Source organism: Dendrobium catenatum, unplaced genomic scaffold (assembly GCF_001605985.2).
Source record: "Dendrobium catenatum unplaced genomic scaffold, ASM160598v2 fragScaff_scaffold_1680, whole genome shotgun sequence".
Taxonomy (NCBI): domain Eukaryota; kingdom Viridiplantae; phylum Streptophyta; class Magnoliopsida; order Asparagales; family Orchidaceae; genus Dendrobium; species Dendrobium catenatum.
In genome coordinates, this window is record NW_021320142.1 from 981,913 (window position 1) to 1,006,948 (window position 25,036).

Here is a 25,036-nt window from a genome sequence, read left to right on the forward strand (position 1 = left end):
TCTTCGGTTCGGGTACACATATGAATGACTATTATTGAATTAATGGACTCAATTGATTTTTAGTGGGGGATGGACAACAAAAATTGTGGGAAAAAAAGAAAAGAAAAGAAAAGCTGATTGAGTGATCACAGATGAATATAAGGCAAAAGGATAAAATAAATAAATAAAGATTCTTTAACGAATAATTAACCGCTAGATTACGCATTCAATTGAATAAGGAGAATTAATATGCGGTTTCTATGTTAATTGATGAATCTCAATTGTCCGATTTGTATATAAACCGTGAGAAAAAACCGGATCTCTCTTCTCCCACGGTTTGTAGAAAAACCGGGGGAGAAACCGGATCTCCTTGTCCGGTTTTAAGAATTCGGCTGGGTGCACAGTGTACTGCTTAATTACATTAAAATATTCTGCACATTTCGGTGACACTATATCGTCTCTTCCGCTATCTCTATCTGTGCTCTTGCTTGGGCAGTACGGTATCCGATGGCTCGAGCCTTATCTCAAACCCTAATTCGCGAATCTCAATCTCTTGCCCGCGACCTCTCGCCCTCTGGCCAACGTCTATGCAGCGTCAGACGCGGCGGCGTCCTGCGGCCGCTGCCATGGCGCCTCGCGGGCATTCGCCTGCGCTCTGACCGGCCCGAGGTGGGTCAGCTCCTAGAAATCGACCTCGGCCAGGGTACAGACGCCACAAACGTCGAGGTGGAAGTACTCAGCATGCGGAGGCTGGAGGACGCGATCCAGGTGCTTGTCGTACAAAAATCGGCCCCGGCATGGGTTCCCTTCGTCCCTGGATCCTCCTACTGGGTTCCTCCGAGGCCTCGGGGCCATGGATTTGGTCTTGGGATTTTTGCCCGTGCTGAGAAGTCGCTCACTGAGGAGGAGGCGCTCTCTCGCACGACTCAACGCGGGTGGCCTTCCTCTTCCTACTTCGTAGATGGTAAGGGACGGGATGCTCGTATTAATCGATTGACCTTTATTTTAATGCCATATGAAAGCAATTCGCTTGAAGTTGGGTTCACAGATTGCTAATTTATTTAGGTTTTCCGCATTTTAGGCATGTGGTTCTTATTATTATTCCTGGTTTGTTTGAGCAGTAAGGGGTTCCTTTTTTAATTAGCGTCATGCTACTTGTAATGCAAGTAATGTTTTTGTGTGGTTTGAACATTAAGGGGTTTACGTACAAGTAGGATTTAATCACTCCTATAAACCCAAATTTAGTAAAGCTTGAGAGAATTAAAACCTGTAAACTGTTTGGCATGAGAATTATTAAATCTTGCTGAATAGTGAAACGGTTTGACTATTTGTTTCAGAATTTAAGATTTGTAAGAGTGGAAAATTTATAATTCTGTTTATTCTTGTGAATTACAGGATTTAATAAATTCTGGATTTAATCAATAATGAGGTTGAAATTAGATTAATTACAACAATGGGCTTTAAAGTCCCCAAAATTTTGCTAAGTGAGAAACTGGAATATTTATGATTATCTCACTGTAGAAATTTATTTGATACAATTCAGGATTCCTTCAAGTCTATGAATTTTAAAATGTTTGTGTGCCTTTTTTATCATTAATTTATTTTAGAAGGCCATTTTTTCTCTGTCTTAATTATTTCAATTAAAAATTTGCTTAATTCTTCATGTGTTGTGATTTTGATGCATGATTTTGTATCTTATATTTGATCCGTATTAGAAATCATAGACGACTTTAAGATGTCCAAAATTATGAGGGACCGCTGCCTTAGATAGTTAAGTTTGGTATTACCTGCAGCTTGACTAAAAAAATGGTCCTGGAGTTAGAAAGATGCAATGAAATTAGGGGCAAATGCTCTATCCATCTTCTATACAGACGTAGGTTCTTCCACTTGGCCTTCAACTTTAGTATGTAGTATGATGTCAACTTTATGAAGTTGTTAGTGCTGCTGGCTTAAACTCATTCTTTAATTTCAATTAGAAAATCACAGCAGTATTATCTTTTAGGAAATGACAATTCAGTGAAAATTTTAGGCAATAGTACACGTATACATGTTTGTCACACAGTATGTTGTTGTATGCCACATGATGCGGATATTAGACATTCATGGTGTATTAGCGTGGTGTTTGTGTATGATTAATTTATATTACAAACCACGTATGTTTGAATGAGTCATATTTTTTGTTAGTTCATTAGTAAGAGTGAGGAACCTCTTATTATTTTTATTAATTAGACTATCTATTTGCACCTAGCAATAATTTATCAAACATGCTTTGATTGGTTTTATTATTTGGTTTACTATACAAAGGAATAGGTAGGTTATAATTTGTCGGATAGAATTAATGAAATGTTGTTTAAAATTAGAAGGGCCTAAGAGTATGTTATAGAATATCTTGAAAACTTAAGTTATATTGTATAAACCTGCAATTATTTTTAGCTATGTTGTATGAATTTGAGTGCTGAGCAGAAAAGTTGTTGGTGATAAACTTGTTCAATATAGTGGGAATGAGAATGCTAAGATGGGTGTATTGGAAAATTTGGAAGTCTATATTGAAAAATGATATATTAGATGGCGGGTGAGAAATGCATTTATTGAAGATAATTGTGTGGAACATAGACTTGATATAGTTTGGGTATGTATAACATTTAACAAAGGTTAGAAGATGTAGCAACAAGTTGGGTTGATTAAATTAATGTCAAGTGATAAGAAAACAAAAGGGATAGATCTAAGGTGCTATGGAAAGATTTGCTAAAAGGATTTGAACATAATAAGCTTTCTACCTCAAGAAGCACTTGACAGGTGCAAATGGAGGATAAGTTTTCTTGAAGCTGACTCCAAAATTTTGGGATGCAAATAATTGCTGCTTTTGCTGTGTCTGCTGATGATGAAATGCTGTAACTGCTTCAGGGTTGGACCATTTATTGATTCTCTCAATATCTCTGCTGCTATTTGTTATAGGAATAATGCAGCAACTTTCTCGTTCATTTAGTTTTAACATTGTTTTGTACAAGATAACATATTAATTGTCAGTTCTATACCCATTTTTGCCTAATAGAAAGACGTATAAGTTTAAATTGTCAAATAAGCACAGATGCATGCATGAATTTCAAGGTTCTGGGAATGTACATATTGAGGTGTACCATGGCTATTTATAATATCAATCAATTATGCAGGTTTGATGAGGTTACATGTATATTATGCATAATTTTTTCACCCTAATTAACATGTATATAAGCTCATGGATATAAATAATCCGATTTTGTATTAAGGCAAGAGATAACTATGGGTTTTGTTATTTAGGGTTTGTATTTGAAATCAAAGAAGCATGACATCCTGTATGATGCATGCCCTTGAACATGATAAATTTTTAGTACTTGACTTATGAAAAAAAAAGTGCAACCTTATTTTGTGATTTTGAATGGAATGATGAATTTTGCTTTTTTTTTGGGTGCAAATGTCTTGTTACCTGGAAGATGGCTAGAATTCTGATACGCCTTGGTGTCAATTTCAACAAACTGTAGGAAATTCATAGAAAAATAGTAAAAAAAAACAACATATTTTGGAGAAAATAGTGGCTGATTTTTATTAGTAATTCAACAAGAAACAAAGATACAGGCAGTCTATAATTAGAGAGATAGGTAGATGCCCCTAGGAAGCCCTCACAGAAAAAAAAAAAACTATAACATAAAACTCAATAAAAGATGCATGAAGAAAAATAACCCTTGACCCCTCCTTAAATAAGCTCTCACATTCCCTTCAAAACAGATTTTGTTCCTTATTAATTTCCCCTTTAAATTGAATTTAATTAGTAAATATTTCTCACTTTGATTTGAATTCAATTAGGAAATCTTTCTCTCTTTAATCTGAATTCAAAAAGGAAAATTTTTCCTAATTAATCTTCCCTTTAATTCATTTCCTAACATAATGATTTAATTCCTTATTGGGTCCCACAATAGGGACCAAAATTTTTCCCTTGGATCCTGCTGTCGTATAAATACTCCCCTCCTCAAATTACAACTTTTCTTCAAGGTAGAAGCTCTGTTTAAAATAGCGCAATAAGAGGCGCGCCTCTGCGCAATTTGACCCAAAAACGCCTCGAGGCTTACGCAATTCCTCTCCTGGAAAATCTAGGGTTTTTGATTTTTTGATTTTTTTTATGTGTTTTTGGATTTTTGCTTTAGGAAACATGGTTAGAGGCAAAGAAAAGGCGAATACGTCATTGCGGCTTGATTTTATTGCATCTATTTTCTTACTTTCCACTATTTTCATATATCATTTAGATGTTTTTATTGTATGATAGAATCTAGCTATTATTTACCTGCTAAAACCCTTAAATTCTTATTTACGCAATTCTGCGTCCGTGAGGCTTACGCCTCACACCGCCTCGAGGCTTAATTACGCAATTTTAAACCTTGGGTAGAAGGATGAAAAATGTCTCCTGATTTTCTCATAGGGTTCCCATGCAGCTTCATAGTCTAGTAAATTCTTCCATCAAACAAGGACCTCCTTTTCTCTTGTCATCCCTTGTCGTGCTCCCTTGATCTCCATTGGTTCCAAAATCACTTTCATGTCCTTAGTTAAAGTCGTTGGTTGTGAGGAAGAGGATGTGTGATTTCCGATAGTGCTTTACAATTGTGATACATGGAATACTGGATGGATGGATGATGATGTTGGTAACCCCAGATAATAGGCAACTGCCCCAATACACTCCATCTCCTCATAGGGCCTGAAGTATCGCGGGGATAACTTTTCATTTCTTCTCTTGGCCAGTGTCTTCTGCCTATATGATCTTAGTTTCAAATAAACTTTTCATCTGTGTTCATCTGCCTTCTTTTTCATAAGTTGTTGAGCTCTCAATAGACGCCCTTTGAGTTTTGCTAGTATCATGTGTCTCTCCTCCAAGTGTTGATCTACACTGGATATCAGTGAAGTATTCTGCCCATAGTGTATCAGATGGGGTAGGTCCCTCCCATAAAGGATTTTGAAGGGGGTTCTCCATGCAGTTGTGTGGAAGGATGTATTATACTAATATTTTTCCCATGTTGATAATTTGGCCCATAATTTTGGTGTGTCATATATGAAACAATGCAAGTATGTCTTCACTACTCTGGTTGACTACTTCCATCCACCCGTTTGTGGGTGATATGTTGTGTTTTTTTTTTTTTAAGTCCGTCTCCTGCATTTTGAATACCAAAAAGGCTAAGGAATACATTCTCTCTATCTGATATTATAGATTTTGAATGTCATGTAAGCGTACTATCTCCCTGATAAAGACTGTGACAATTGATATAGCGGTGTCAGGATGTTTCAGTGGAATAAAATGTCATACTTGCTTAGTCGGTCTATTACCACAAGTATTACTGAATACCCCTCCGAATGTGATAATCTCTCAATGAAGTCCGTGGTCATTTCCTCCCAAACATTTTCAGGTAAAGCTAAAGGTTGTGGTAACCCTCCTGATGCTATAGTAAGGTATTTATGCCTTTGACATACATCGCACCTCGCCACCATGTCTTCGACATCCCGTTGCTTTCCCACCCAATATAGCTCAGTGGATAATCAACTGTATGTGTTTTGGACTCCTGAATGTCCCCTTATCGCATTGCCATGAAATTCCTGCAACAGCTTGGGAATGTAACTTGAGAACCGTGGGAGTACAAACCTCCCTTGCTAGAGTAGCTGGTCCCCCTTTAGAGCATAACTGCTATGACTATTCGGGTCCTTCTACAATTCATCCCTGATCTTCCTTAAGTCTTCATCTTGCTTGCTCTTCCTCTCAATGCTTTCCAGTCTAAGATCATTGGTACTGACAAGGCTGCCAACTATGCCTCAACCCTTTTGGACAAGGTGTATGCTGCTTTAATTTCCAAGCTCGGGCAGCAGTGTATCTCAAAGTCATATTCAAGCAAGGATAGCCATCTCTGATGTTCCTTCGCGACCATCTGCTGCTCCAACAAATACTTCAGACTCCTCCGGTCTGTCCTGACTATAAAATGTCTCCCCAACATATAGGGTCACCATGTCTGAATTGTTAAGACAATTGCCATTAGCTCCCTTTTGCATACTGATTTGAGCCATGCCTTGGCTGTGAGTACTTGGCTGAAATATGCAATAGGTCTCTAGTCTTGCATGAGTACACTACTCTTAACCCAACCCGAGGCATTTGTCTCTACCACAAATTGTCTCCTAAAATCTAGGTGCACCAGTACAGGTACACTGGTCAAAGCTATCTTTAGCTCCTAGATTGATCGAGTCGCTTCCTCCCCTCACTTGAAGTTATCTCTCTTCAACTGCTCTGTTAGAGGTCTTGCTATGGTGTCGTATCCCTTCACAAACATCTTGTAGTAACCGGTGAGCCCCAAGAACCCTCTTAGCTCCCTTAAGTTCTTAGGAAGAGGCCAGTCTACCATGGCTTGAATCTTGGACTGGTTGGCAGACACTCCCTCTTTCGATACCAAATGTCCTATATACTCCACCTATGATTACTCAAACGTGCACTTTTTCCAGTTGACAAACAACTAATGCTCCCTCAAGGTCTCTATCACTGTCTTCAAGTGCTTCCCATGTTATGCATTTGTCTTGCTATATATTAAAATGCCATCCAAGACTACGAAGACAAAATTTCAGAGATATGAATGGAATACTCGGTTTATAAGTGACTAGAAAATGGCAAGGCGTTGGTGAGGCCAAAAGGCATTACCAGGAACTTGTAGTGCTCTTCATGTATCCTGAAGGCCGTCTTGTGCGCATTTGCTATCTTCCTCTTGATTTGATGGTATCTCGAGCTCAAATCAATTTTGGAGAAGGTCACAGCTCCAAATAACTCATCCAAGAGTTCTTTTATAATGAGAATTGGAAACTTATCTAGCATAGTTTCCTTATTTAGAATCTTGTAATCTACATAGAACCTCTAGATGCCATTCTTCTTCTTCACTAACAGTATTGGGCTAGAGAAATGCCTTACACTAGGTCTGATGATCCCTGTTTCCTTCATCTCCCTGATTATCCCCTTTATCTTATCATTCTGGATATGGGGGTAATGGTATGATCTAACACTGATGGGAGAAGTCCCTTCTTTCAAGTTGATGGCATGCTCGTGCTCTCGAGACGGTGGTAACCAGACCAGTGGCTGAAATATATCATGAAATTGTTGCAGAATCTACAGGGTGCCCATTGGAATTTCCCTTGCCTCCTATTCTTGGACCCCTTTTATGCTTTGCAACTCTACCAAATATCCCATGCTTGCATCCTGGATTGTCCTGAGCATGGTTTTAAGGAGACCATGGTGTTGAATAAGCTGACATCCTCTTGAAGCACTACCTTTTCCCCCCTCCACCTTATCTCCATAGTCAATGACTTCCATATCACCTTCATATCCCCCATATCACCTTCATATCCCCCATAGTTTGTAGCAGCTTCATCCCCATAATCACATTCATACTCCCTAAGTGTAAGGGAAGGAAATTTTACACCACCTGAATACCCTGTAAGGTCATCACCACCCCATTACATATTCCCTGCTCCTTTCTATCTTGCCTGTTCCCATCATCGCCGCACATCCTTCCATCTTCGCTAATTTCAACCTCAATCGATCCACCGCCCGATTTTAGATGAAGTTATGTGTGGCTCTGCTATCTACCAAAACTACCGCAGAATGCTTTCCAATTTGCCCCTTACTTTCATGGTGTGATTTGGAGTAAATCCCACCACAAAGTTCAAGGACACCTTTGCCACATCAAAATGCGGCTGCTCTATCTCCCCCAATACATCCTCTAGCTTGTCCCTGTTCTCCTCTTCCCCCTCACTGACTATCAAGATCTGAAGGGTTTGATTCTTGCACCAATGCCTCGGGTGTAAATTTCTCATCACACCTAAAGCATAGCCCTTTCGCTCGCCTGTCCTGCACTTTTGCTTCTATGAGGTTCTTGAAATTGTCTCCAGGATGAACTTCAATGCTCTTCTCCTTAGGGCCTCCATCTGAAATGGCACCATCTGGGTCCTCGGTGCCAAAGTAGTAGAGGTGTTCCTGTAAGCCCCTCCCATGAGTTTGCTCTGACTCGCATTCGCCCTCTAATGTTTCTCCTCCACCCTTTGTGCTAGCTCCGTTATCTCTCTCAACCCTCTAGGCCTCAGCACTCTGTGCTATGCTCTTATGTCTTCCCTAAGGCCCTTTGTGAAATTTCCTTTCAACCTTTTCTCAGAAATTCCCCTCTGTCTACCAAATAGCAGCTCAAACTTCTCTCGATAATCCATGACTGTCCCTTCTTGAGTTAAGGCATAGAACAGTTCGTGGAGGTCTCCTTCCCGAATGGGTCGGAAACGTTCCAACTAACAATCCTTAAATTCTCCCTAGGAATAGATCAGATGCCTAGCTGCTCTCCATTCAAACCAATCTAGAGCTTTTCTTCCAAACATAGCCCTGCCGCCATGAGTTTTTCTCCTCAAACCATTGATCGCAAAGTAACGCTCCACCTTGTACACCTAACCTTGAGCATCTTCCCCTTTGAAAACTGGCATCTTTAACTTTCTCGACCTCGCATCCGTACCCAAATGGTTTCTTTCTCTGTTAGTTTCTCCTGTGTGGTGGTAGTGCGATTCTCTCCCTTCTTTTCTTGATGGATTTGGACCCCATGGTTGGGCCCCACCATTGCTTCCTTCGGTCCACCTCCCTTCTGCCTAGGTAGTCTCCAAATGGGTTTAGTTTCCCCCTCATCCTACTACACTTTCTTCCGGATACCTTGATGCACATCCCCTTGGAATCCCTCCGGGTGGTCCTTGAGGCAAAACGCTCTCCACTTCATCATCCTCCTTCTGATGAACTTTCTTCCCTTTCCAATTAGCCCTAGGAGTAGTTGGTGAAGTCTTCATTTGCATCTCGATCAATGTTTTCATCATGCTGTCCATGTTTCCAAAATGGCTTTCTATGGAGGAAAATCTTCCCTTCATTCCAGAAAATCTTTCCTCCATCCGGAATGTTTCTCTTGCATCTCGGCTCTAAGTTGTTCCATCTCCATTTCCAAAGCTTCCTTCTTTTCTGCCATCCACAGATTTTGGCCTCTAAACAGCGAAAATCAGCAAGGTGGAAAAAATTTTAGTAGAAATCAGCAATGAGGACTTTAGCTTTTAACCTGGTACACTGCTCTAATACCAATTTGATATGCCTTGGAGTCAATTTCAATAAACACAGAAGGAAATTCACAGAAAAATTGTAAAAAAAAAAAACAGCCGATTTAGGTGGGAATAGTGCTGAATTTTATTAATAACTCAACAAGAAACAAAGACATAAGCCATCTCTCCCAATCAACCTAGACGCAACTAGGAAGCATTTACAGAAAAAAAAAAAATACTAAAACAGAAAACTCAATAAAACATGCATGAAGAAAAATTACCCTAGACCCCTTCTTAAATAAGCTTTCAAATTCCCTCAAAAACATATTTCTTTTCTTATTAATTTCTCCTTTTAATTTGATTTCAATTAGGAAATATTTTCCTCTTTGATCTGAATTCAATTAGAAATTTTTTTACTAATCAATCCTCCCTTAAATTCCTTTCCTAACATAATGAATTAATTCTTTATTGCGCCTCACAAGTGGGGCCGAAATTTCTTCCTTGGATCCTGCTGCCATATCAAATTCATGTTCTTGGCCTACGTTTCATGTCACTGTTGATTTGCTGAAATGAACCAGTTATGCCTTTGTAGAATTTCCTGTTAATGGAGAATCAGTAAACACATTTTTTACTTGAAATGAGATTTTATAGACATGGAAGAATCTTTTTGCATTATAGGCGTGATTGGATAAATGACTTTAGAAGTTTTTGGGTTACAATTGCGTTATTGCCCTCTGTGAGCTAACTAAGTGTTTTCCGGGCCATGATTACTATGATTTGCAAGCATCTATAGCCTTTGTGTTTTTTACTTGGAGTTTACGACTAAAAGAATGAACACTTGGTGACTGTAGCTTAACCAAATGATTGTTGCAGAGATGTTTAGGTCTTACTTTATTTAGGGTTAATCAAAAGACGTAATCTTATGTTCTGATCCGCATTTTGGGAATGCTGTACTTTCCTTAACTCATGGAGTTTACACCCAGAAACATAGCACACTTGGTCATAGTAATTTAACTAAATGGAGCAAGGAGGCAAATTGAGAACAGCATGGCATTAGAATATTAGATGAACAACTAGATAGATTACATTGCACTGTGGTGAGAAGTGAAAATCCTATTTCCTTGATAAATTTGAAAAAAAAAGGACGCAACAAATATTCAGCATGGGTTAAATACCAAATGATCTCCAAACAGTTTATATGTGGCTAATGTTGTCATAAAGTATTACATATATCGAAATATGTCTGTCGACTAAATAAAATTCATTAAAAATGGCCCCTCAAAGATTAAATTGAGATCAATTTTGTATAGTGGGTGGACTAAATTGGGATCAATTTCGTATTGAAATTTCTAAATGAATGGTCATTTTGGAATAATTTTGTACATTCAAGAACCTAAATTGGAGAAATGTTATATATTGAAACTAAATTAGCCACGTACCAATTGTTGGGGATAATTTTAAGATTTAATCTCTATTCAGAATAACCTCAAGAATTCTAGAAGTGAAATGTGTATAGGCATGCACCTATAAGAAGGCTGACTTAAACACATTACACTGTTTTAGTACCTTTACTCAATTTTAGTGAAGCTCTGTAGCAATTAATACTTGGTGTTTCTTTAGAACTTTTGAAATGTATTTTACTTAAATTAAAGTGAATGGACTATGTAGAACTTTGAAAAGTTATAGAAGTGGATGCTTTATGGATTAACCGGGAAGTGAGATTATCATCTTCAACTCCATGATATAGTATTATCGTTAAATATTTTGGATCAGCTTTTTGAATCTTTCTACTAGGTTTTCATTGAATGATGCATTTACTGGTCAATGTTAGTTTATGTTACTTTTACAAATTCATAAATGTGACTTGATGACTTTTTGAAAAATCTATTCATAATTATTTAAAATGATATTTAAAATAAAATTTGTATAATTCATAAACTATGATTCAATATAACATTAAGCATTTATCTAGTGAGATGGTGCTCATGTAATCGAAGTTTACTTTAAACTTTGTTTATTGATCATTGGATGCTACTTAGTTCTGATAAGATTAGCTAGTATTATGATTGTCTGAATATTATTTTAGCAAATTATTGATAATTATGAGAACAAAGGTGGTGCAAGGTTCTTAATTAAGGTGGAAAATTTACACAAAGTAATCTAAATTCAAATACATGATACGAAAGTGACATTTTATTCTAGGAGGAACTTTAGACAAAACCTGAATAAGCACCCTTTTAAAATAATTTTTTATAATTCACAGACTTTGATTCATTTTAGATTAAGCATTTATCTAGCGAGTTGGTCCTTGTGTAGCTGATGTTTACTTTAAACATTGTTTATTGGTCATTAAATGCATTCTCAGTTAATCAAGCAAAGTACATTACCCTTTTCAATAAGCAAGTTGCATTGCTTAATGAGAACTTCTTTATTTAAATTTTAATTCAGTTATGTGCTATTAGATTAGTGCAATAATCTATGTTCAAATCAAAATTATTTGTAGGATGAGAAAATTACAACTTTGAAGACTAAGACGATTATGAAAGATTCAAAGAGCAATTATAGAATTTAGAATTAAATGAGAATTATAGTGATGACGCTTCAAGATACTAGAGAGAGGGAGAGGGAGCGGGAGAGAGACATGTTGTTATGAGTGTCAAAGGGGTTTAATTAAGGAGCCATGTGATACTTAAAGCCAAGATAAAGAATTATTGTTACAAAATGGAAAAAGAAAGGGGATTGGTGGTATGCAAGAATTGAGAAATTAATGTCAAATGAATACCGGAGGAGCAGGAAACACAGAATATCTTTTTAGGAAGTTAATGAATTTCATAAGAATTCTAAGAGAGAAATATGCTAAATAATGTGGTAGGTGAAAAAAAAAAATTAAGACATAGGCCCTAGTGAAAGCACACTAAAACTACTGAAAGACAGATTAATAGATTTATCGGGGAACATAATTGGAATAATAAGTGTGAGATTTGAGTCTGCCCTTGCTAACTCTTTTCTGTATGGAAGTAAAAAGATGCACAACGATGACAATGGAACATGGAAACCTCATGGTAATGTTCAAAATTGAAAAATTGGTATATGGTGGTTTTTTATCGATGGTTGCAAGATTGAATCATGTTAAAGTGGTCATTAATCATGTATTTGTTAAAATCTGGTCGGTAGAAATGGTTAAAGGTCCATTTGATTCTTTGAAAAAGAAATGCAGTGGAAAATGAATGTGATGTATTTGAAATGTATGGCAGCAAATTGCTAACTCGTATTTAGTCTAGGCAACCAATCTAAACAATCCAATGCTCTTTAGAGAGAGAGAGGCATACAGCTTCATAGTTAAAACTGTAGTCTTAAAAAGCGTTGTATGGAGTTGGAGAATCTTTAGCAATAGGCAAACCACTTATTGTCATAATAGGGCTCTTTTTAATTTTCCATGCAAACCACTTAACTGGCCATGAGCAGTACGTATTTAGCATTATTGTAAGGTGGTCTTTGCTAGTCGTGCAGGATTCCACTTGTTCCATCTCTGATTGGAGTGAATGCTAATGATGAAAGCTAGGATTTCTCCATTTGAGGTGCAATAACACGTCATTGTTTCTATTAGTAGAGAGTTATAGTAGGAGATCAATGTATTTTTTGGGGGAGCCCTCCAAGGAATAGCATAGAAAGAGTGAGAGAGCTTAATCAAAGTCATTTAAGCTTCAGCCAGGTTTGAATCCTTAGCAGCAACAAAGTATTCATGTTCTCCCTTTACAAAATTAAAATTAAAAAACTTAAGTTTCTTAAAGGGTTTGGCGATTGCAGGTCAAAAGCTGTAATTCAGGAGTTTGGTATTGAATTGGGCTTGCTAGCGAATATGCAAGTTTAATTTTTTGTTTAATTAGGTCACGTCCATTCATATGTGGATGTGTAATCCTCTGAGCAGAGCTTCTGGGATTTCATTGCCATTTTGGCCTATAGGACTCCTTATGGGTGGTACCTAACAACCCTACCGAATTATTGTACACCTAGGTGAAGTATGGTTCAACAATCATGCGCTACAATTGATCGACCAATGTTTAGCTGAGGATTCAAATAAATGATTTTTTAGTGAAAACTTAAATTTAAGAGAGTTTAATATAGTATGTGGTTAACTTAAGGGGAGGATAGAGATCATGATGTAGATCAATTATCACACCTAGTACACATGAATCTAGATATTATATCTTCAGATAGATTTCACTGTTAGTTCCTGATGACGATGATTCTAGATAATTTGGTTTGTTTAAATCTTATTTATATGTTATGGTTTATTTTGTCTTTTTCTAGGATATATTAATTAGACATTACACTTGTCTTCGGACCTTATTGACTGTTTAATATTTAAACATGATAGTCTTATCGTGTATGTTATAGAATTCTTGTCTTATAAATATACATATTAGAGAATGAAATAGATGGCTTTTGATGGAAGAAATAGAACCCTCAAATGTATTGCAGCATCAGTTTCTTCCCTTCCCGGTTGTGAGCTGCTCCTTTGCTTCCGCTTCCTCCCTCTCTTTTCTTTCTCCTCTCAGTTCTCTCTTCTTCACTTGCTCATCTAGCTAGATCAGTGTTGGCATAAGATGTTCTGAATTCTTGATTTAGTGATTGCTGTTGAGTAGAATTTTTCCGTCTGTATTTTTGTTTTTGTTTCGTTTTGTTCAGATTTAAAACATTCTCTTTTTCTGATTATTGCATGTTTTTAAATGTCTCTATTTTTCCTGAGGCGAGCTATTGATATTCACCATTTCGATTTGTTGTTTTCCATTTTCTACTGTGTTGTTTGTTTTTTCTTCCCAAAATCTTGTACCATCATCTGGTTTGTTGAAATGCTATTCTAAGGACATAAACTTCACGTATGATAGATTTACTATACATAAAACCTAAATTTACTGCTGCACTTTTGCCATTTCTTCCTACTTTTTTGCTGAAATTCTTCTCTGAAAAATACTGCTGTTAACGCTGTGTTTTCTTTTATTCCATTCAACGTATAGCTCCCTACATGTTTCCTGAAATTCCTTATTGAAAAACCTTGCTGTTTTGCTTTTGAAACATATTGCTTTTATTGCTGTGTTTGCATCTACGCTTAGCGCATGTTATCTTGTTCAGGCCAGCATTTGTTTTCTACTAAAATGCAAACTCCCACCTCTCAAAACACGCACACTAAAAAAAGCACGTGGGAATTGTTGCAACAGCAGAGATTTAGCGACATCCTATTGTTAAAGCGTACCCTTTTTTATGATTTGGTTTATAATTTTGCATTTAGCAAGTTCTAGGCTAATATGTCTAGAAAGCTCTATTATAATTGAATGATTTCTCAAATTCTACATAAATCCTATTCTAAAATTTCATGCTGAACTTTTAAATTAGAAAAAAACTTCCATGTACCCATATTATTTACTATGATCTATTATATGATCTTGGCCTAGTCTAATTTTAGACTTATTTAGGATTAACTAGTTATTGAAGAATTGGATTGATGCAAGCAGACAACTAGAAAAGAGAGACAAATTGGAGAACACCAGGACAAGACTTAAACCAAACTTGATTCATATAAAGCTTGCAAACATCCAAACAAACTTAAGAGAAACAAAAGCCAAATCGAAGGAAAACAAAATAAAAATATAAAAACACTATCATCAGTAAAATCGTCTAGCGGTCTCCTCACATGCAACGAAAGTAGGAATTTAAGAAAATTGTGCTTAGGCTTGCAAACCAAGGGTCCACCACTGCAAAAGAGTCCAACGTCCTTTCCAAACTCCTCCGGCAAATGTCTCCAAATTTCAGCCAACATACACTTCCAAAGCTCAAGAAGAAGGATACAAGTGGAATGGAACTTGCGTAGAGAAGAAGGGATTATAAGCCAAGACGAAATAGAGAAGAGAAGAGGGAATGGAACAAGCTCTCAAGCTTTTCCAAGAAGAAACCCTCAGGTTTTTGTAGAGTTTTTACTCACAATTTCAACAACCTTTTCCATGCCAAAACATCTTTATTTTATAGGCAAAAGAGAGGAACCAAACATCCATAACACCTCCAACCAAACCAATTAGATTTAGGGAAATGAAAGGCCAACAGCCACAACACAGCAGACCCATTCAGTACAGGAAACAGAGAAAAGAAGACCACGGGAAACCAAGCAGGCAGCCACGGGAAACCCAGCCAGCAAGGAACTCGAGGAGCCAGCACAGAGAATGGAACAACATCACGGGAAAACAGCCAGGGGCCACGGGAACAGCAAAAACCAAGAGGAAACCGAATGATAAAGGAAGAAGAAGGGGCAAAGTCCACTCCAAAATGAATCCAAGACTTAATAGCAAACTTTTTTGAAATAATGAGCTAGGAAGTGCAATAAATCCCCCAATCATTGAGCTAAACTTCAGCTCAAGCATTTATGAGCTAACTCCAAGTAGAATCCATCATTTTTTAAAGCTCAACACCAAGCAACCAAGGCCCACCCGAGAGCAGCCACCACACCAAACCAAAAATCAGCAAGCAACCCAAGGATGAAGTGGACCCAAAAGCAAGCAAACCCATGGTTCGCCATGCCAAGCACCTTCCTACCATGATCATTGGAAGCCCACAACCATCATAGGATAGCATAAATAAAAATAAAACACAACTAATATTGTTCAAAATACAATAAAACATAAATAAACTAAAAATAACTGAATGCATCATAGATCCACATACTTGTCAATGCCGAATAGCGCACAATAATGTAAAGGTTATTGTGAAATCATAGTGCATAGCACACGGCTTAATGTATGGTATTTTAATCATCACAAAAAATTTAAAAACATGGATAAAAATGCAGCTAAATGTCAAAGGCTATTAGATTAAAAAATAAACAATTAATGGCAATGAAAATAGCTAAAATTGATGCTTTAACTCAGGTACTTAACCACATAAAATTCAATAATATCTTTTTTATTAGAAGTCTAATATTAAAACAAAATTAAAACTAATTATCTTGAGAATTCATCATTATCATCATCATCATAAGACAAATAGCCTTACATCCTTCATCAACCTCATCATCATTAGACAAAAAAGTATTGTCTTCATCATTAACATCATCATTATCTACGAAATCATACTATTCTTCATCACCCACTTTATCTTCATGTTCATTTGTAAGCATGTCAAGCCTAAATGAAGACTCATTCTCTTTTCCTTTAGATAAATTTTGAATTTTATAGTTTCTTTCGTAGACAGTGCTCCATGTCAAATCTTCTTCGCCAACAATTAATATATTATCTTACCTGACTCATAATTCATTGTTCATGTTAACAACTTATTAACATCTTCATCTTTTTTATCATTAGATAGGATCAATGAAATCACGATGATTTTATCTTCAAATGAAGGCCATATTATGCTTTAAATAAACCAAAATTTTTAGACTATCATAATTCACTTTTCATTTTGTCATTTATTTTTGGTTTGTGTCATTTTATTAATCTTTTCAGTTATGAGAAAAAAAAAATTATACTGTTGCCTTTAAGATGCATTTAAAACTAATTAGCATAGTTAAGAAATTTCTTAAATCAAACGCACATAGAATCTTACAAAATTATTTGCTTTAGCATGGCTGAGCATAAACATGTTCTTCATGGTGTGGCAATTTACAATACATTAACATTTAAGTATTTAACAAATATCTACAAGAAATTGGTAATGTTATATAAGCCCTTTATTATTTTGGCATAACTGCATCTTTGTTCATGAATCCATAATAGATAGAATAATTATTATTTTACATTATAATTTAGTTTATAAAACATTTAGATTTATTGATAAATTTAACTTTTTTACTTGGTCTCTTATGGATTTAAATAGAATTGGGATCCATATAAATTGCAAATTAATATTATGGGGTTCTGAATGAAATACTTATGACATCGAGCGGAAATAGGACCCTTTTCCGTCATCCCTTGGAAACCTTCCTATGTGGCATTGAAAGAGAGCATGAATTTGGGCAAGAGCTGACATTTTGTGAGACTACTTTCATTGTGCATGTGTCAAAGGTGAGAGCAATTTTTGGTGAGAGCTAGAGTAATGTTCAGTGCGAGGACTAGCAATGTTCCGGGAGATCGAGGTGAGAGCGAGAGTGGCGTTCAGTGCGAGAACTAGCGATGTTCTAGGAGATCAAGACTTGAGAGTGAACGAAGTTGCGGGGCCATGGGAGTCACGATAGCTTGTGGATTATGATTGAGTCTCTCAATGCCATGATAAATACTAATTGAGATGAAGTAAAACTAATAAATATATTATAAATAATCTTTTTTTTTTTTAAAACCTAAAATCATTGAAATTAAAGCAACATATGTTATCTGGGCTATGCGCTATTGTCCTGTGCATAGTGCAAATAGTGTGCACCATTAAAACCCCTTATGTCTGGTCATGGAAATAGCACGATGGGTGCACTACTCTGTGCTATGTGCTATAGGACGCACTATTTTACACTTTTGACATGTATGAGTTGAGACTACTATATTCAATAGATTTTAACATTGCATGAACTTATCATACTATCTTATTAATTGCATTCGTTGCACAACATTCATCCAATTTCATTGCATATAGTTGTATCAAGAAGAATTATGTCATTATCCTTGAGAATACTTCAGGAGGTCTAAGGAAGGACAAAGTAAGTGAACTTAATGAAGGGTAGAAATAATTAGGTGCACTTGTATAGTTTTGAGGCTTTGGAATACTAAATGGTTGTTATGAACAAAATTGGGTACATTTCTGATTTTTTGTTTGAGATAATTATGGGTGAACTTAAGAAGATTGTCGAATAGTAATGTCTTTGTTTTAATCTCTACCCTAATCATGCTTAGGTTGAAGGCATTTTAATGGGTGGCTCAATTAATCATGTCTTACTAGGCACTTCAAAAATTATCATCTAGGAGAAAAAAAAAAAATCATCCACTTTTTAAATATAAAGAAAAAATCTGATGACATTCTTTATAAACAGGTTTCTTCTTCTTTTTCAAAAAAAAAAAAAGGTTTCTTCATCCTTGATTTAACTTGTTATGTATATTCCCTAGTCATGATTGAAACAGTACCTGTATAGACATTTTCTTAAAGGAAACTATAGAGAGTTTTCTCATATGAATTGAATGCTCGATGTTAACTTTGTCATAAAAAAGGATGACATAATAGAGTTCTGATAGGAAGTAGATGCGCTTCAACCAAATCAACGAACCGTAATGAGAAATCAGAAAAAAGAAAATGCCATGAATCTTTTTATTGCAAGAAATATGAAAGAAAATAGCAAGATACAATTGGATTTTCAATTGGAGGGAAGATTTGGCTCTCCAAATCCCTAGCTGTTGGCTAGAGCCCTCACAACCTAAGAAAATCTAAATTCAGCAAACAAGATATAAAAATTGAACCCTAGCCTCCCAAAACTACTTAAGGCATACAAACAAAGCAAATCCCTAATTAGCCCTTCCCAAATTGCTCTTCCCTCCTAACTGGTCCCTCCCCCATTGCCCACTCCAAGGGAGTGGAACTCATCCACCTCCTTCTATATGCTTTGGCTGGTCCAGGAGGGATTGACCCAATGATCGGTCCAAGGGACCGGTCTATCAATATACCCCTCTTAAAGACTCACCTTGTCCTCAAGGTGAAAAGATGAAAATTGATGCTTTATTCTCTTGTACGGCCCCCTCAATTTTCTCATTATCACAAATGGTGAAAACCTGAAGAATTTGGTTCTTACATCTATGCCCTGGTTTATACATCTCCTCACATCTGAATTAAAGTCCCTTCACCCTATTCTCTTGTAACTCCATTCTTGTGAGTTCTTGAAGTTTTTCTCAGGTCTCCCTCCTACAGTCTTCTCCTTCGGGGTCTTACTAAGAGTATTCGGTGTCGGCTCCATGGATACAAAAAAGGTGTTGGTCATCTTATATGAACCTCCTTGAAAGTTCGTTAGGGATGTTAAACCCTTATGAATTAGCCCAAAGCTAACCAAGAGGTGGGGGGGGGGGGGGTTGGGGGGGATTGGGCTTTTGAAATAGGGGGTTGGGGTGAATTGGTATTTTGAAAATTCTTTAAATCAAAATCACAAACCAAAGTTTACCACAACGAAAATAAAGAGTGCGGAAAAGAAATGCGAAAAACAGTAGCAAAAGCTCACAGAGACTTATAGTGGTTCGGTCAACTCGACCTACGTCCACTCCTCGGAGGCGCCCTCTGTGTATTTCACAAAACACATTGACTCTCCTTTTGCTCCCACAGCAAGACGGAGAAGCCCTTACAAAAACTCATTTCCACCGGCGAGGCAAAGAACCCGACTCTTTTTGCTTCCTCCTGAAGCAGACAGAGAGCCTTGATCGATTGCTGATCGATTGCTGAAGAAGACCTCCCTTGAACCCCCAAGGACGAATGACGACTATCGGAGAAGACAACTTGGAACCTTGCTTGGAGCAACCTTTGTGAAATCCTCTCACAAACTCTCCCTCACAAGTTCCTCCCTCTCTCCCTCTCCTCTTGGCTCTCTCAGGTCAAGATAACAGCAGAAGATGTTCTAAAGGGTAGAACAAGAGCTCTTACATAGAAGAGCTTCGGAATAACTCATTAATTGCAACTTGCCGACTTTATCGTCTAGGACGATATTAATATCGTCATGTACGATCAGTGCAATTTAAGCCTAATCAGCCGGGACGATCCTGTGCTTTCCTCTCCAAGCACATCTCGATCGCCGTCAGTTTCTCCTCCTTCGTCAATCTATTGACGGTAAAGTACCTTTCCACCCTGTAGATCCACCCATGTGCATCATCTCCCTAAAAAATAGCCATCTTCAGCTTCCTCACCATTGGATCTTCTCCATTCCCCCTATCTCCTCCATAATTTTCATTACCCAAGGGGGTGATTCCCCCAAGTGTCTCAGTCATCCCTTCTATGCTCGTTCTCAAACCTTTTGTCAAATTTTCATCTTCTCTTTTCAAATTCAGCACCCCTCAGATCATACCGGCCCTTCTCTTTCAAATTCAGCATCCTTTCGATCATAATCAACCCCTCTCCTTTCAAATTCCGCCCTCTCCTTCCCGAATGGCTCAGAAACATTCCAACAAGCAATTCTTAAACTCCTCCAACGAGCAGATCGGGTATCTAGCCTCTCTCCACTGAAACCAAGCAAGAGCTTTTCCTTTCAGACATAACCCTGCGACTATAAGCTTCTCCACTTCTCTTAACCTGTTCACCACAAAGTACCTCTTCACCATATATACCCACCCATGGGCATCCTTCTCTTCGAACACCGACATATTCAACTTCCTCACATTCGCTTATTCACCCCAACTTCCTCCTCTCCCACCGATAGTCCCCCTCGTGTATCGAGGGTGGGCATCCTACCTTTCTTCCATCCATCTCTCATGACCCTATCCCCATGGTTCGGCTTTTCCACCTCCCTCTCCGGTTGTCTACTCCCCTTATCCAAATAGCCTTCCATAGTGGTCGGTCGCCTACCACCTCCTTCATAAATTCCACCATAGAACACTTTTCTGCTGTCCCTCCTTTTGAAACCTCTATTCCGCCCATTATCAGAGTCCTGAGAGGTGGCTCTTGATGAAAGGAGCTTTTCTCGTCGAACTCTTCCCTTTCGATCTCTTTTCCTTTCAATTTGGCCATGGGACCCTTGGTCAAATTGTGGTGAGGACTAGTAATTGGAACCGCCCATGAGGCTTGGGATTGCATCTCCATGAGCTTCTTTATTATCTTTTCTATCCCTCCCAATCGACCTTCCATCCTTTCCATTGTTGAAAATTTTTCCTCCATCCCGGATTTGATTTGCGCCAATTCCCCTCCCAATGCCTCCACCTTCTTTGTTGCCATCTCTCCCAAAACCTCTCTTTGATGCCAATTTGTTATGCCTTGGACACAAAAATAGCAAACACACAATGGAAAAGCTACAAAAATATGAATATAGAGGTTGATTTTTTATTATAACTTCAATAAAAAAATAATAATATAAGCGATATTCAATTTGAGAGGTAGATCGACTCTCCCAAACAATCTAGACGCCACTAGGAAGCTCTCACGAAAAGAAAACTACAACAACTCTCAAATAAAATTCTACATAAACAAAACAAGGCCTTAACTTAACCTTAAATAAGCTTTTCCTATTTCCCTCATAAATCAGCCCCTCTTCCTAATATATTTCCCTCTCTAATTTGAGTTTCAATTAGGAAATCCTTCCAAATTAATCCCTCCTAAATCAGCCCTCATTTTCTAATATATTTTCCTCTCCCATTTGAATTTCAATTAGGAAATCCTTCCTAATTAATCACTTTCTTAATTCCTCTTCTCACATTTGCAATGATAGGTTTAGTGGGCCTCACAAGGGGGGCCGAATCCCTTTCCCTTTCCGCCCCTGGCTTGCGAATCCCTTTCCCTTTGCGCCGCTGGCCTGCTGCTCTCTCCCGTGTCAGAAATTTCACATCAAGTGGCCTTTACAATAACTTTACAAGTAAAATGACGGGTAAGTCCTTTGAAGTGATGATTCATGACATTTCACGTAAAATATGCATGAATCTGCTACAACATCGCATTCATGTTTGAATCTAATTGCATCTTTTGTATTTCATTATCATAAGTTACCTATTGATTTTAATAAATAAATTGTAATGTGAATGAATAATATAAAACTACAGCTAATTCACATTTAAGTAATCAAGAATTCAAATAAGGTGATTGCCTTTAGTTTGCGTCCCCTTAGCATTTTCCATCATGCACATGCAAGAAACTCCATGTGAGACCTTATCCATGTCCATCATTTGAGAGCTATGACCCAATACATACGTGTTAGATTGCTACAAAGACATGAATATATAAGTATTGTTTTCAATATTGAAGGTTTATTACCTTATTGAGGCATTTTTTAAGCATTCTTTGCTTCCTGTTGACATTTCCTCGGGAGTATCTACATCTCTCCAACTAACATTCATCGATGTTCCTTTTGTACCCGTATTTTAGGTAGTAGAGCAAGTTGTTATTGATGAGATTACGACTGATCCTTGGTCAGCAGGTCTGCGTCATCCATTTTTGATTGGCACCCTCTTTCAAAATGATTCTTTGATTATGTATTATGAGCTTCAATGCTATCTTTCTGCTCTTTAAACGAGTGCCCTCTCCTTCACTCACAAAGGTTGACTTTTTGTCGCCATGAGGGAGTTGATGCAAATCGACTATCACCACATTTTGCACCTTAATCTACATATTCTACTTGCAGATTAACTTCAATTGCTACTTCATTGATGAAGATGTTTCTAGACAATTAGATTGTCTTTGTTTCTGTTTGAATTTATTTTATCTTTAAGCATAATTTTGTCTTGTTCAAGAAATTATTGGACATTCCACCTTTATTTGGATGCCTTTAGGGACTATTGAGACATTATACTCTTATTACATAACCTCTATAATGTGAATATTCTATAAATCATTTAGGGACTATTGAGACTTTTGATGAAAGAAATGACTGCATACTCTTCTTCCCTTTCCTATAGAGATCAGTTCCTTGCTTCTATTGCTCCTCCACTTCTATCTTCTTCCATCCCTCGTCTAACTACATCGGATCAAGCAGCTAGAACCTGTGATACTAGTGTGAAACATGATCTGCAGCGTATGATTTGATCTGGAATTGTTGCACATGATTTGATCACCCAGTTTCCTCATTTAAATCCCCTTCCATGAGGCGTCTGCCCAACTAGTATTCCAGCAAAATTGTAGGTTTTTTCCTGCTTTGTTTTGTAAAAACTATTTATTTGAGCTGCACTTATTGAAGGGCTTTGCTCCTGTAATAAAGGAAATTATTGTTTCCTTCCGTGAGCTTGGATTTCTTATTTAATCTTCTTGCTTCCTTAATATTTTGGTTTGTTCAATGAACGCAATAGTTGCTTACAATCTTGTCAATCTTGCGATGTTTTCAGTCTACGTGTATATTGCCTGGAACATTCTTACCATTGCAAAAATTAGGGCATTCAAAATTTAATGCATTAGAAATGATGCATGAGCCAACATTTTTACTTCCATATTTTTTATCTTCTTAGAATTATTTGTTTGTGGGTAACCGTTGTGAAGGTGGCAGCATCTTTCGGGTATCCTTTCACATTCACATTTAGCGTTTAATACCTGAAAACTGATACGTGTAAAAATGGATGCGTCTATTGATTGGGTAATGGGATATGATTAGTCTTTGTATTAAATTAATAAAGTGGTTGATGGTGCTCTTGCTGGATAAATCCACCATTGGTACAACCTCAAAGGATTGTAAGGGATAACTAACAAATTTGAGTTCGTAGATGTCTCCGAATAATACTATATTCAAATTCGCCGACAACTCCAGAAGGGGGTAGAGATTTGGGAGAGACTTTACCTAATTCTATTATTTCTTCTAATGTCCTCAAATGTAAGCTATTTTTAGGTAGAGGTAGACCTAAAAAAACTTGGATAGAAAATATTAGAAATGATCTTTCTTTATTAAATTTAAACGAGAATTTGACTTTTAACAAAACACAATGAAAAAAAAAAGATTTATGTAGCGGACCATACATAGTAGGACAAAGATGTTGTTTTTATTGTTGTTGTTAGTGTTCTCAAATGGAAGCTATTTATAGATTACCACCGACTTCTAGTTAACTATTTTTATCGACCTAATACAATAACTAATCATCATTATATATCTTGCATTATGTATTATTTCATACATCATTATTAGGACTCCCCTAATTTGGGCAGTTAGATGCACCAAGAGAACTTTTGTCACATATGTCAGGAGATAAAAATTGACATGTTTGGCATTATTTTCCCATTTATTTAACAAACTTATGAAGCAATTTGTACAATTTATGCAGGTGTAATGCCTGATCATCATTCCACAAAGATATTGTCCATGTCTGAAGGTGGATCATCAGCACAATCAGATGAAGAGGAATGATCTCGTCCTGACCCTAAACCCTAAAGAAGCAAACGGCTAAGTGAAACAAAACCTCAGGGAGGTGTTTTAGTAGGCTTCCTCTTTGCTGAATAAGTAATTTTAAGCTTCGATCCAGTTGTAGCCTACAGGTAGCATGTACAGTATATAATGTTATTACTTTATGAAATTTACATTATACAATCAAACTTTCATTCATAATGAATTCGCAGCAGTCACAGCTGTGTATATCTTCTCTTGTTGACGGTATTTGATGGGAACGTTGGATTCCCTTCTTTTGTTGCTTTGTTTGCTTTTAAAAATATAGCAAATTTCTTGAAAAAGACGCTAAAAGACTTAGCGTCTGTTTTGGGATAACTTTCTTATTGTTTTTTAAAACAGTTTTTTAGTACAAATTTTTTTTTGTGCTATGTTCATTTAAAAAAATTGTCTCAATTGAAACTTTAGGATAATATTTTTATTGCTTTGTAACAATATTAGTATAAAGAAAGTAATTTTTTGAAGTTATTATAGAAGTTAGCTTATTGGTATAAAATTTTTTCGGAAGTAACAAAAAAATATTCACTAAAGAGAAATTGTGATTGCAATTTGAAAAGCAAAGCAGGAAGAAAGTTGTTCCAAATGAATGTTTCGTTTCAGACGGTTTTCTTTATGCTTCTTAAAGCAATTTTTTTGTACAAAAAGTAAATTTTTGATACTAAGATGTTGTTTTAAGCAGCAGTAGGAAAGACTGTCCCAAAAAAAGTTGAAGTTTTATATTTTCAATTTTTACATTTGAAAATTATTGCGCTCCCATTAATATTGATTTTCAAGGATAGCAATTAGTACTTTTGCCCTGGTCAATTCTCTCTTATGGTAATCGAATGAATGTACTGTTCTATTGAGAAATAAATTTAAAAAAATGACAATCCATGGATCTCTAAATTTGCTATTAAAGAATTCTCTATGGAATTGATGATCAAGTACCTATGGAAAGATATAATT

At 36.8% G+C, this 25,036-nt stretch overlaps 1 protein-coding gene across 1 annotated transcript; it reads left to right on the forward strand.

Annotated features, from left to right (window-relative positions):
• The first annotated feature begins 405 nt into the window (after positions 1 to 405).
• On the forward strand, positions 406 to 24,291 carry LOC110106867. The gene is made up of 2 exons (XM_020836928.2): positions 406 to 943; positions 23,973 to 24,291. The coding sequence occupies exons 1-2, from the start codon at positions 487 to 489 to the stop codon at positions 24,053 to 24,055; spliced, it is 540 nt and encodes a 179-aa protein (XP_020692587.1). The 5' UTR covers positions 406 to 486; the 3' UTR covers positions 24,056 to 24,291.
• The last annotated feature ends 745 nt before the right edge of the window (positions 24,292 to 25,036 follow it).

Bases quoted from the DNA above. Each gene is read 5' to 3' on its own strand.
- LOC110106867 (XM_020836928.2), top strand. From the start codon at position 487: ATGGCTCGAGCCTTATCTCAAACCCTAATTCGCGAATCTCAATCTCTT. The intron at 944-23,972 runs GTAAGGGACGGG...CAATTTATGCAG, and splicing joins CTCTTCCTACTTCGTAGATG to GTGTAATGCCTGATCATCAT.